The sequence below is a fragment of the Lycorma delicatula genome, chromosome 3 (genome assembly GCF_047948215.1).
Source record: "Lycorma delicatula isolate Av1 chromosome 3, ASM4794821v1, whole genome shotgun sequence".
NCBI lineage: Eukaryota > Metazoa > Arthropoda > Insecta > Hemiptera > Fulgoridae > Lycorma > Lycorma delicatula.
This window is the reverse complement of record NC_134457.1, coordinates 195211915-195227290: the sequence shown is the minus strand read 5'-3', so window position 1 is coordinate 195227290 and position 15376 is coordinate 195211915. Positions and strand designations below refer to the sequence as shown.

At 31.3% G+C, this 15376-nt stretch overlaps 1 protein-coding gene across 1 annotated transcript in view; it reads left to right on the top strand.

Annotated features, from left to right (window-relative positions):
* Positions 1 to 15376, top strand: part of SPARC (secreted protein, acidic, cysteine-rich) — a 124236-nt gene that overhangs the window by 50507 nt on the left and 58353 nt on the right. The window contains exon 3 of the mRNA XM_075361281.1: positions 4894 to 4987. Within this exon, the coding sequence (XP_075217396.1) occupies positions 4894 to 4987 (94 nt within the window). The remainder of the gene's footprint in view (positions 1 to 4893; positions 4988 to 15376) is intronic.

Below are 15376 nucleotides of genomic sequence, written 5' to 3'. Positions count from 1 at the left end.
TGCAGGAATATGCATTATATTTTACTTTACCCTAAGCTTTCAGAAGAATTTTCTTTCACGTGATCTAAATTTTCAAAAAAATATTAAAGTTTTTACGTAAATCTTTGAGTATATCAGAATAGTTTGTATCCGGCTTCGTATAATTTCATTATACCCATCAGTACTAAGCATAAATTTAGCATACTAAGCAAAGATAATGATAAAAAGCAGATTAATTAAGTCATCGAATCATTTATGTTGAGAATGTGGATTTTTTATTTATAAATCTTTGATTTAGTTATTTGGAATAAGATCACAACAACCACTGCTGGAATTTTCTTTACAAAATAAAAAAAAAAACATCAAAACTGATGAAGAGTAATAAATACTTGAACATGAATGTAGGCTCAAACTAATAATTTTTTCAATTTTTTAAGTTTGTTAAAAAGTACAATGAAATAAATATGTAACTTTTTTTTCTAAGAATATACTTTTCATTACTTTCTTCTCAAGTTAAAATGAACATGAATCCTAAAATTTCAGAATTTGTTATATAGAATTGGATAAAAAGTGCTTCCAGAAAAATAATAGTAGCTCATAATATAAGTACTTAAATTCTAGAAAATTATCAGTTAAATAGTTTAGAGTAAGTTCTATTATAATTTCATGTCATTTGTAAGCATTACTTTTTTTGTAATATGGAGATGATAGTAACACAGTCCACCAAGAGATTAAATAAATTACTTTCCATTTTCATTCCAATATTACATCTCAAAGTTGTAGGGAAAGATTATGTTTCACCATGTAAAAACATAAAAGTAAATTAATATAATTCATATTAAAATATGATAATACATTTTTCCGCTATCAAACTCTAAATAATACATTTATTAACAGTAATTAGATGTTAGGAAATACTTTTCTTATCATTTAGCAATTAGGAAAGCTGTGACTGAAACCCTCCCTTTGGTCTTATTTACAAAATGAATGTTAAATCAGGCCATTGATGTCATTTATCAATTATTAATATTATTAGTCAATCAGAGATGTGCTATAAAGTGAATAATTATAAAATATAATTGTTGTTTAAAATATATACAGCTTTTCAGGAACTCTCATTTCTGACTTAGCTTTTTCACTTTTTACTGACAGTCATACATTTCATCTGTTTTTAAATCGAATGAAATACAATCTCTTGCATTTATATAATGTAATCATTTAATTTAAAAATTCAGAAAGATAATATTATTCCCAAAAATAACTTCTATTAAAAATAAATTCCCTCAGTCTCCTTTCAGTAACCACACACATGTATCAGTAAATTCTGTCCCCACATATTCTCCATAACGTTCTTACAACATGTAGTGCTCTTTATTATGATTAAAGCTGATTTTACTTTAAATCAATTTGAATTACTTTTAATTAAGCTGAATTACTTTTACTTAAATACAGTTAAATGTAAGTGGATTTGAATGTGTGTTACTGGTATACCCAGAGTGTACCACAAAGTTATCCCAGGACTTTCATAACCTATTCTACTCGTGAAAATAATGGAAGAAGTTCATATAAACATTTTTTCTAAACTATTTGCGAGTTATGGCTAGTGAAGGATTTTGCTTGGATTCCAGCTATCCCAGTGAAATGAGGTCATAAGTTTTTAAGATGTTAATTAAGGGACAGAATTAGTGATTTATTATGGTTTTTGACCTGAAAAATTGAATAAAATAGATGCCAGAAGCACGTCTGCAGTAGTTTTTGAGAAATTTGGAATAAAAATCAATAAATTGAGGTGAAAAATTCTGTTTTTTATGTTTGATGTACAATACCTTTGTTAACTAGGTAATAAACACATAAAAATTATAAACAAAACTTATATAGAATTTAATTCTGAACAAAATGGTTTAAAATAAGTAGAATAAAACATAGAAGTTAGGAAGATTGAAATTTTACTTAGAAACAGTACACTAGACCAAAGTGCATTAAACGTACCAATTTATAACAAATGCAAAAATAATCCCGCCATTTTCAACACATTTCTTGGCACGCTTCTGTATTGCTTTTATTGCTCTTTTTAGTTCTTTAGGGCTGTCCATAAGTTGCTAAGCCACATCCATAATGCGGACATTTAATTCCTCACGAGAATGTATTTTTGTTTTGTATACATTTTTCATCCATCTACAGATGCAAAAATCTAAAGGTGTTAGATCAGGCGATCTTGGTGGCCAGGAATATGGACCTCCACGACCGATACATTTCTCAGGGAAATGATGATTTAGTATGTGGAAATGGCACAAGAGAATGTGGGGAGGCGCGCCATCGTGCTTTCCATCTCAGTGTTAGAGGAACATCTTCAAGTGGCTGCGGCAATTCTTCTTGAAGAAAATGCAAGTAAACCTTAGCATTTAAGCGGCCAAGTAATACGAACGGTTCAAACAACTGATTGTGAAGAAGGCCGCACCATACATTGACGCTAATCGGTATTGAAAATTGCATTTCAGTTTCATGACGATTAAGTTCTACCTATATATGTTCATTGCCTAAGTTGTTGACGCCTATCTCGAGTTAATTTGCGTCGGTAAATAAAACATACATGTATAGTTGTTGTCGATTTGCATTTCACCAGTCGCAGAACACCAAGCGAAGTGGTTTGTCCCCTTGGTGTAGATGTTGAACTGGCTGTTTATAATAAGGTTAAAACTTGTTTTATGTTAACTCCAAACCATCGAATGCGAAATTCCAATCCGCTTACAAAGACGTCGTCTACTGAAGCCTGGACTGCGCTGAATTGCATTGATAAAAATTTCATCAATATCAGCGACGTGTTGGACAGAACGTTCGTAGCTGGGACGAATATTAGATAATGAACCTCTTTCCCGAAGACTGCGAAAAGTCTCACTAATTGTTTTAGGATCTGGAATCATGCGATTCGGAAAATGTATTTCATATTCTACTGCAACAGCTGTAGTATTACCATTACACATACTCAAAATAAATACTATTTCAGCGTATTCCTCTGTTGAAATGAGTACGGCATTCTTTAACTGCAAACCGATCTCGTTTAAACTAAAATTCACAGAAAACTTTCGCTAATGAAGCACTGTTCACAGTATTCGTTACGCTTAATGTAATTTGCAGAATGTACAGGTACTTTACAATTGCGTAAAGTTGATCAGCTGTTGTTATATTTTATTGCCAACTTTGAAATAATAATTTTACAAATAATTTATTGTATTTCTGTCATTAATAAAACATAATTATTATCTAAGTAATTTTTATTTACTTATTTTTATTTTACAGCTGTTATGTAATTTCTATTTAAAAAAAATCTTTTAACAATAAATTTTGTTTCTACAAATTTTTCACCTCACCAAAAAAATTATTTGGTTTTTGTTTAGATTAAATAAGTACTTTTCTGACAAATATTGCAATATACTTCTACTGTTTCTAAATAAAATTTTAATTTTTCTAATTTTTTGTATCGTTCAACTTATCTCTCTTCATTTTGTTCAGAATTAAATTCTCTAAAATTTTTGTTTAAAAGTTTTGTATGTTTATTACTCATTTAACATAGTTATTGTACGTCAAACAAAAAAAAAGACTGTTAATTAATTAATTAAGGCTAATTAATTTTCACCCTAGATTTCTCAAAAACTATTGCAGATACGGTTCTGGGATCTATTTTATTCGATTTTTCAGGTCAAAATTATAAGAAATCTTTAATTCTGCCCTAACGTGCTAAAAATTTCAGTAGGACCTCATTCAACCGGGGTAGCTGAAATCCGAGCTCGTCTTTCTCTAGCCTTAACTCGCAAACGAAACATTTTAGGACATGTTTTATATGAAAGTTTATAATTATTATACTAGGTTTACCCTAGGTATAACCTATGTTATGAATAGGTTCCTGGGAGAACTTCGTGATATGTTCTGTAAATGTGTTTGTGTTCAATTAACATTTAAAGAGTGAATCAGTTCAAATCTAAATGCCCTTCTCAAATACTCGTCACTCATCTCATCATTGCCTCAAAGAGGTTAACATATTTTTTTTCTGTTTAGCCTCCGGAACCACCGTAAGGTATTACTTCAGAGGATGATTTGTTGAATGTAAATTAAGTATAGTCTTGTACAGTCTCAGGTCGACCATTCCTGAGATGTATGGTTAATTGAAACCTAACCACCAAAGAACATCGGTATCCACGATCTAGTGTTCAAATCTGTATAAAAGTAACCTTTTCTAGGATTTTAACCTTAGAACTCTCGACATCGAAATCAGTTGATTTGCAATGACGAGTTAAGCATTAGACCAACCCAGTGAGTAAATATGAGGAACTAGCACAAAAAAAACGAACTATTCTATAATTATAAAAAAATTATGTTAACGTAACATAATTTTTTCTTTTTTTTACCTCCGGGATCATCGTTAGGTATTGCTTCAGAGCTTGAGATGAATGACAATTTTTGTAGCAAGTGAAAATGCCATGCCTGACTGAGATTCAAACCTGGGACTCCGGATGAAAGGCTGAGACGAAGTTAAGTCGCACTAAAAAATAAAATAAAAATGTATAACAAAATATCTGTATTTTTTATTCAAAAGTAAATTTGTTTCAAGAAATATTGTATAAGTTCCATACCTTGAGTATTATTTGACATTAAAATGCTGTACTAAATACAGTTTCTCATAAAAATGCATAATAGCTTGATTTACATTAAAACTTTGACATTTGCTTTTGATGCTCTTTGTGGATTGTGATGTATTATTTATTTAATCTTATTATACATATGTACCTAATTTATCAATGTTATATTAATAACCAGAATTTAATTGAAAGTGTTCTGAAAACATTATACATTATTCTTACTTGAGACAAAATCTAAGTATTTATACTTGTGTGTACTTATATTTATATTTTTTTACAGGTGGATAATTGGCAAAATGAAGGCAAATTCAATTGCCATTATTTTGGTGTTAGCATTTATTGTTTTTGCAGATATTTCAACTGCTGAAAAATTAGTAAGTTAAATAGAATTAAAATTTCATTTCTTTAAAAGTAGTTTTATGTATATTTAAAAATATATTTTATGTATGGGTGAATTTTAGAAAATGTTACTAATATCTTATTTTTTCTTTGCATATTTTACATTTAAAGTTTTTTTTTTCTAAACAATTTCTGTTATGTTTTAAGATTTGTAGAAAGCTGTATCATTTCCGCATTCATATGAAACTGATCTTAAAGGTGTTTTATTCATTCAGTCAGTGTGAAACATTTTTTGAAAAAAAGATTCAATATTAGTTTGATATTAGTGTGACGTATTGTATGCAAATTAATGAAAAAATAAATAAACAAATATATATTAACAAGAGTAAATCCTAAAAATAATTTTCATGGATATTGGCATGTGACATTGATATTTCATGTCATCATGAGAGAAATGTGTATGGGAATTACATAAATCAGGCTTCTATTATATTAAAATTAACACAAAAGAAAATTCATATTCTAAATATGTACAATTTCTTAGTTTGTTGAAGTAACTGTAGTATCCCTACTGAATTAATCTTCTGGAAGTATATTTCCATCTTTTCACAAAGTAGCTATTTTAAAAAAAAAGATAAAGGTTTAACCAAATTTTACCTTATTCATCAGTAAATATATATTACTTGTATGAGTTAAAAACCTTCTAGAGGTCTATTATATTAAAATAAAATGTCACTAAATTTGTGAAATGCAATCTTGAAAGGGACTACTTGAATTGGAGATGTAAAAATCATTTGGATTTTACATACAGAAAAAATCTGATGTGGACAACACATGACTTCCTTGTACGCCTATTAAATTACATATACACATTGTTTTAAAATGAGAAGTACATAAAATTTTATTTCATTAATAACTTCTGATATTTTTTCATATTTTTTTAGTTATTGAATTATTATTCATCGTAAAACTTTTTTTACAATGACAGGTTAATAATTGTTATTAAATCAATATATTTAAATTAAAAAAAAAAAGGAGATGAAGGCTGATTCAAATCGATGTGCCTTCCCCTTCTAAGATACAAATATTTCATTAATTAAAATTTATTTGGATATAACTCTGGAACCAATGAAAATAAGTACCACTTAAGATGTATCGTTGAAAAGCTCTCAATGAGGGCTTATTACTGCAGTTAAGAAAAAGTAAAAAATCCATATTTTTGGATTTTGGGCTTTTTGATATTTTTGGTCCAGTCGATTGCAATCTTAAAGGGAAGTGGACAACAAAGTAAACAAAGTAGATGTTATAGCAGTCCTAAATCCAAAATTTCAACATTCTATGACTAATTGTTTTTGAGTTATGTGAGATACATACATACAATGTACAGATGCCATCCCGAAACTAATCAAAATGGATTCAGGAATGGTCAAAATGGATATTTCCATTGAAATCTGAAAACCAAAATTTTTCATGATTACAATACTTTCTTGTTCTTCATACAGGGAAGTAAAAAACACAATGAGATTATAGAAACAGTAGATTAAAAAGGAACATAAATGAAACTGGCACCAGAATAAAGTATAATATAATTTTAAATACTGAAAAATGAATAAAATAAAGATGAACATAAAATAATTAAAGACAAATAAAAAAAAAAAAAGAATATTTTACAAAATAATGCCATTGACTTCGATATTCTGTTTAACAAACAACATAATTTTCTCCAGTTATCTTTTCCGTTCAAAAAAAGTATTTATTTTTTTATTTTATCTATCTGTTAGCACTTACAATTGATACATCGTAAGAGTCTAGTTATTTGATTCATGATAATCACGTGAAGAGAGTTCCCCCAATGAAACCCCCTATTAAAGCATACAATGTTTCAATACCTCATGCACAGGAAAAGCACTTGTATAGGTGTAAGTAGTGTAGTTCAATATTTAACATGTCATCAATACCAACATATGAAAACAATACTAAAGATGAAACAAGTATTCATCAGTAATTAGAATACCTGTAATTTGTTGATTATCAAAGTGATGTTCACTACACAGTGACAGTCATCCTGAGTTCCCACTTCTAGGGTTCCTTCTCCAGATCACTCCTCTGGTTACATTTCCCATGTCCAGCACATGGAAATGTTTTAGATGCCTAATGTCATCGCTGTTGTCCAATAGATTTACTGCCAGATAATTTACATGTTTGTCTAATCTCTGTTTATACTGCAAGCTAATTTTTTGGATCTCTTCATAAATAGAAGGTAATCCTGTAGAGTCATGAATTTTTCTACCCCTAACAAATCATGATATGGTCCTCACCATTTTTTTTTTTATCTTTGAATTATCTCATTATTTCTGTTACTCATTGTATCCCATTGCTGGATCCCATATATCTAGATAGGTTTAAGGATAATTCTATAGATCAACCATATATTAGATAATGATACTGTGAGTTTCTACTCAGCAACCAGTTTAGTTTCGTATACTTGATGTTAAGCTATTTTCTACCACATCCCTTTCACATCAGGCAATGATCGGAGTGTAGGCCTGTGCCCAATCTGTGTGAGGGAAGTAGGTGCCATTCTGGTGGACCCATGGAGAATTGCCCTTCTCATCATAAATGTCACATGGCTCAATTTGTTCTGATTCACCCTCACTTTCCATTTTGTCAGCCCCGTGTCTGTCTCATCCAACTCTGATTGTAGTTTAGCAGAGGCTTGATTCAGATCTTTGTCATCAGCTAGGTTTGCCATGTCATTTGCAAATGATGCAACAGTAACATAATTTGTAGCAGGAAGGTGTGATGTAAAAATCAAATACAGAACTGAGTCCTGAGGAACTCCCATCTTTGTATCAAAGAACCCAGATAATTCCTGATTGTACTTAACCTGGGAAAAGCATCCATCAAGGCATCTCTGGGAGGTGATGTAGGTGAAGCCCACTGGTGATGCTTGGTGACTTTCTATAAAGAATGCCTGCCAAATATTCAGGGGGGAAGATATTCAAGGTACTCCTTGAATGTCTCATTTCTAATGAACTTCAACAGTCCTTTTAATCTGCGTGCTTTTCTATTGAAAGAAGTCCTACCTTCAGGCATCTGCAGCATTGCCACTTTTTCCTAAGCCGTTTCTTAGTATTAACGAGGTCTATCACTCTCTTGGACAGTCTGTATCTTCCCTTCCTTCATACCTCTCTTCTGGTGTCAAGCGCCAGGCCTCTTCTTGCATTATTGAATTTAAATATTATGTTGTATATTACATACCCCTTGAATTCTTCAGCTGCACAGGTTCAACTAATTCCTCCTTGACCCAGTTACAATATGAGCTCCAATCAGTCCTGTTACTGTAAGGACCCAAAGACTCTTTCTTCTTCACCATTGTGCTGATGGTGAGTAGGACAGGTGACTGATCTGACATCGAGTTATAGTTGTACATTACCGAAGTGTAGAATGATGATACACTTGAGGTCACATAAAAATCAAGTAAGTCTGGTACCTTTCTTGGGTCTCTGGGCAGTATATGGGTTACAACCCATAGATTACATTGAGATGAAATTTAATAACATAATTCTTAATGTTTATCCACGAATAGTTGTAAATCTCGAACCCCAGTGAACATGCTCCATGTTCCAGTCTCCCCCTGCCATGAAACAGGAGCCCAGCATCTCAAAGAACTCTGTGAATAATTCTTTCATAACATGCCTGGGAGGACAGTAGATCACTGAAAACCTGATAGGCTCCAACCAGTCTAGAACTTCAATTGAGGTTGCTGGAATCTGTTCTCTACTGAATTTTGGGAGTTGGTGATATTTTAGTGAACTTTTAACTAACATCGTAGTTCCTCTATGTGTCCTGTCATCAGGATAGTTCGTTGTATAACCTCTAGCTTTAGAATAATATCTAAGCTGAAAGTAATTATGATCACCAAAATGGGTTTCAGAGATCAGGATCACATCTAATGATTCAGTAAAAATCAGAGTCTCTAATTCCTCCCTTTGACCAGCAAGACCATTGAAGTTCCATATGACAATCTTGAGAAATCTGACCATCAGCAAAGCTTAGTGATTAGCTTTGTCAATAAGCCTATAAGGCTTATAGACAGTTCAGCATTTGCTGAACAAGGGATAATCTCCAAGTTGGAGATTAGTTTCTCTATTTTGCCATCGGCATCTTCACAGCCATGCTTTACCATCACAGCACAGGTTAGTGGGAGGTTATAAGAATCAGTAAGGTTATATCTTCCTTCCGTCCCAGTGTGGGAAAATTTTCATTTCCTGAGTCAAAACATGCCAATCCTTTGCCTCCAGATTCAGCCAGAATAACAGTAGTCTATGAGACGTGGTGGGCCCACTACCCTTGTTTCTTCTCCAGTATTTATCTGTACATTCTACAACCCTTGTAGTTAACAGAATGATCTGATTGACAGATTGCACAGGTGGCTGGAGTACTCTGTTCTTTCTTAAACAGTCTGCAGTGCTGTGCCCTTCCCACACACTTGAAACAGCAATATGGTTACATACAGTTGTTATGGTATGCCCATACTACAGACTGTGCATTCACTGTACTAGACTTGGGGATTTTTTTGGTGTTTTGAAAGTCATACTACAGTTAGTGAAATATTTTAGTTTAACTATCTCCTTGTTGTTGTCCTGGGGTTCAAGGTTAATAAAAAAACATTGATTTAATTTACTAAGCAATTGGCGCCGTTGGTATACAATTATATAAATTAAAGTTCCACTTACCAACGATTTTAAAAGTATATATCCGAGTACTTTTGGAGCCATTACTCCATCAGTAGTCCATTTCCCAAAAGATGTTAATTTAAATTCAGATGTATAATTGCATTTAAATTAAAATTGTTATGTTCATAATAGTCGGTCGGTCAGACTATTACGATAATAGTCGCAAACATCTTACGAACATGACATTATGGTCTTATTGATGTACAATTTAATTTTATTTCTTGATGACCGACTATTATGAATGTAACAATTTTAATTTAAATACAATTTTACATTTTAATTTGAATTTACATCGTTTGGAAAATTTCTGGTGATGGAGTAATGGCCCTGAAAGTATTCAGATTATACTTTTAAAATTGGTAAGTTGGTAAGTGAAAATTTAATTTATACAAAAACACTGGTGTTGGTTCTTTTGTCACCCTATGTTGGATGTTAATAACACTATGGACTCTGTGCCCGTGTTCTTCAATTTCTTTCTTAATGTTATCCACTGGAACAGAGTAATGCAGTTTCCTAAGTACTACTAGGAAGGCATTTTTGTCTTTCCAAAATATAAAATATCAGTTTGTGTACCAAAGTAATTATTTTCTTATATATCTCAATGTCCTTAGAGAGCATGCGCATTTGTTTAGAACCTATTAAACATATGCAGTAATCATTCTTGCAAGCAAGAAGGTTATTCTTCAAGACGGTCATTCTTGCTGTTTCAAGAGGTTCATATAACTGCATGACATCCGTGATACCATGGAGCACTATTGGTGGAGGTTCTTTGAGCTACCTCAATGTTCATATCCCCACTGAAAGATTATTGAAATGATTCAATACCAGCAGTTCATGAGGAGTACTTTTGGGGGATTGTGGCCCCCATTATTTCCAAAGCACTGGGATTGTCTGCCACAAAAGGCAATCTAGCTGCAAGTTTGTGATATCAATTTCAGTCACTTTCTGAGGCATAAGCTAGACTGGAGATAATATTGTCTCTAATTAACTTTCTCCAACATGATTTCCTTGGGTCCTTCTCTAAACACACCCACCAGTGATCTGCATTTTCTAGTTGTTATGCAAGGCCCAGGAGATGTCATAACATCGGACCAGCTGCCAGCTGATCCATATTTACAATTTACTAGCCTATAGTTTAATCTGACTAATTCACTAATTCAAAAAGATGAACACTCATTTAAAATCTTACAAATGATATAGTTTTCTTACAAAATTTTCATACAAATTAACAAACCTAAACACACCAGTTTCTGTTTTATAGAAAAATAAAAAATTAAACAGACTATAAAAAATACACTTTCACTTCAAAATAATAGCTGTTTAAAAGGACTTATAAATTTATTTAATTTATTAAATAATTTTATTGTTTTTAATAAATTGGGATATTGAGGATTGTAGTAATATTGCATCATTCTTTTATCATCTTATTCTCAGCAGTCAATTGTACCTTCCCATCATGATGATCTTTCTGTGTCTTTGAAGTCTCAGGAAGTAAAATTTCTTAAAAATAAAAATCAAAACAGATGGAGTTCATGCTGTAGTAAAAGCAATCCATCCTGAAGGATGGAATTCCTAAAAACTTTGGGCTTTTCTGAGACTCACAAAGAGGGTTTTGAACTGTTTTAGGGTTTATGTGTTGACAATGTTTCTAAGGGAATTTCAATTACTTCTTTAGAGAAAAGGCTGAACAGATTTCAATTTGGGACATATATGGATCTATCTATAATAAGGAAATAATGATGACTAAAACATGTAGCTCTTCTTACCATTTCATTAAAAATGTTATAACCTAAGGTTTACACGGAAATTCTTGAATTATCTAATAACTCAGATGGAAGGTAAACAGTACATAATTAATGGTGAGAGTATAATTCCTGACAATCCTTGATTGTCAGGAATCAAGCCTGTGGCAGCCTTCAGGATGACTATGGGTTATGATTTCCTTGCAGAACATCTTTTCATGATAAAAATTCTCACATCTCCTACGTGTGTATCAGTAGAAGCGAAGTTTCTGTGATGAATTGGGGACATTTAAGAGTGTGTAAAGAACTGATTGATAATAGGACATGTCTGATGGAACAATGTAGTGGAAGGCCAGAAATCTGATGATGTTGAATCAATAGATTGAGCATTAAATAAATAGATAATTAGAGAATTGAAATAATATCTATAAAGAATAATATGAAAACCATTCAAAATTGATTTTAATAAGAAATTACTAATATTTAACAACCAAATGATTCATTATTAACTGTTATACTATTAATGTAACAAATAGAATACACAGTCTGCCAAGAACAGCATTTTCCTTAACATGTGTAGAACTTCTGAGTGAGTGAGAAAATTCTTAGAAAGAAAAGGATGGCTGATGTACTGAATTATATTATTAATTCATAATGGTGTTGCACTGAGATTCATTAACCCACTACTTTCTTTCCAAAAAGGGAGAAAAAATGATTGTGGTTGTGTATGGGTAATACATATCCACAAGACTTTAGTGAAATTTCATTCTTTTAGAACTGTATGAAATTTTGTAGCAATGCCCCTACTTACATAAGTTGTTTCTGAATTATGGATTGAATCTTATCATGCACACAAAATGAATTACAAACAAATAATCAGGTGAAAATAATTATTTATTACTTATTACATTGCTATCTTAAATTATTTATTTTGTTTTATCATTTGACTAAATACATTTTGCCACCCCTTTCTATTTTGTTCTAATGTTTTACTCAGTTATCTTCATTAATATATCAGTTAACTTATTTTACCATCAAAGTTTTTGTCTCCCCTAATTCAGTATTTACATCAAATAAGTTTACATTCTACAATTAAAAAAGGGGTTATATTTAGATTCTATATTTTCTTGTTTCTAAATTAACTAAAACTTGGTTTCTTAAGATTTGTTTCTCCAACATAGTTATTTTTAAAAGTTTGTTATAACATTTTTTCTCCAGTTTATTTCAAAACCTCTCTTCATTTCAGATTTTATTATCCCTCCTGACTTCATTGTTTAGAGCTTTCTTATAGCCTTAAAATTTAAAAATGGCTTTAATATTAAATAATTTATTTACTTAATTCACTTAGTGTTTTTTGATTCATTCTCTTTTAATAAATAATAAAAGATGTAAGTTGCAAACTGTATTAATGAAATCTTTTTAATATATTTCTGTATTATAACAGGCATGGTTAGGTATTTAATGTGAAGTTACATTATTAATGATCAATAATGATGATATATGTGTAATGATCATTTATAGTCAAGGAGAATGTTTAAATTCTTCTTGTTACATTTAAGTCTTATAAATTGTCATGGTCATAATTAGAAATGCATGTCTCTTAATATGAGTAAGTGCAAATGTGTGTGTGTGTGTGAGATGATAACATCTATTGCTATTACTTGGTGAAAATGTGCAGCACTCATACTGCATATTCTATATTTAGTCCCTAACATCAACCATTTTTCTATGAACTAAATTACTTTAACAGCTGAATAAAAAAAAATTGTTTATTCGTTTTAGCGTGTTGTTACAAAACAGTTATTTTTAGTAATTGTAGTTTATGCTTGTTCTGATGTTAATCTCAATACATATTTCTTTGATAATAATGATTAGATGCAGTAAAGTTTGCTTGTTTTAAAGTAAGTGGTTTATGTGAATTAACTTACATAAACATTTTTATATTCACAAATGCAATAAAAGTTTTTAATAAAATAATCTCATTATACAAAAAAATAAAACAACAAAATGTTATATGGTTGAAATTTTAATTATAGTTATTTCTAAAATAAAATATCGGTTTTTAAAATGAGTATTATTTTATGAAATATTTTCTGAACAGAAGACATTTTATTTAGATTCTACTTAGATTATGTCTTGAAATTTTTTGGGAGAAATACATTACATTCTTTGGGTAGTTTAACAAGATATCTCTTGCTGTAGTGTGTGGGCAAAGAGAAAGGAGAAGTTAAATATTTGAGGGTAATAGTTGATATAGATGACTTGGCCCTAGTTAGCTAACTAGTCAATGTTTTGTCCTTCCAATTTCATGTCACTGAAGATAGAAGAATATGTTAGTGAAGATTTGACCAAAATAGATATTCACATATGTCTGGTAACAAGAGCAGAATTTTTTCTTGTTAGTAAGTTATAAGGCACTGAAAATAGTTTGTAGGTATTCTATATTTATCTTGCTTTATTTTTTATTGAAATGAGAACCAGTTCTTCTCTTAGCAAGCAAGCAATGTGAATTAATTGAACTTAGCCCCTCTATTGTTTTGATAAAATGTTGTAGTTTATCTGTGTATCTTATGCAGTAGAACCAATGTACCCTAATCCAGTTTGAATGTATTTTTAATAATTTTTAAATACCATCCTGCTCACTTTCATTCTTACTCATCTGTATGCTCTTACAAACATGCACTTGTTTAATATAGTACAAGGACTACTGTAAAAGTAAAGGCCATTTGATAGTAACATTTTTTATATGAAAACAATCCAATTGGACATTTCTTTTACTAAAACTGTACCTTGGCCGAATTTTCCACATAATCACTACCAACATTGATGCATTGTCTTAGCAATCCACAAGATTCAGATATCTTGACCACACTACTTTGCCATCAGGAAATTTAATCACTGTTTATCAGCTTCTTTCAATTAATCTTCATTTGCAAATCACCTGCAACCCAAAAATTTCTTCAGTAGGAAGATTCTCAAATGCTAATCCAGACTGTGTGGTAGGTGACTGAGAACTTACCATCTGAATTTTCTCACTAAATTATAGCTGCAGAATGTGGACACATGTTATGCAATAATACAACCTCATTTGTTAGCTTCTGATTTTTGATAGCATAGAGGCAACTTCCAGAATATCACATTGGCTTGTGCAGTAGTTTTTGTTCCTTATGACCAAATTGATCAACAGAATACAAACTGATCCCAAAAGTTTGTGACCATCATAAAAAAAAAAAAAAAAAAAATTTTTTTTTCTTACTCTTGTGAGGTTTTTTCAGTAACTAGGTGATTCTACTCATGAAGCACCTGGTGTTTCATCTTAAATTGGTTACTATGCATCATCCTTGTTTCATTGCTCATGAAAATTGCATTAAGAAATCTCTGAAATTGCCATTGTTGATTGATTTTCCATTTTACATGAGGTTATCTCTGAAGTAAAGACCGTTTCATTGTAAACAAAATTATTCTGAAAACTTTATAATATTTTTTATTTCTCTTAAACTACATATCTTATACTACTTCTCTATGTAATCGCCACATGAATTAACTCATTTATCGTAGCGATACACCACCCTCAATATACCCTCGTCATATTCTTCTGCCGCCAGTCCATTTAGTCAATTAACAGCATTTTTAACTTCATCGTCACCCGCGAGTTGCTTACCACTCAAAAATTCTTTCAATTTCCCAAGCAAATGGTAATAAGAAGAAGCTAAGTCCTGACTATATGGTGGATGATCGTAAATTTCCCATCTAAATATTCTCAGTAAATCACGTGTCGGACCCGCAACATGTGGACGTGCATTACCGTGCAGCAGGACGACGCCGTCGGTCAGCCGCCCACGTCGCCGATTTTGAATAGTGTACCGTAACTTGCGTAGAGTTTCGCAGTAGACTTCTGCATTTATAGTCGTTCCACGTAGATTGAAATTAATCAGCAGTGTGC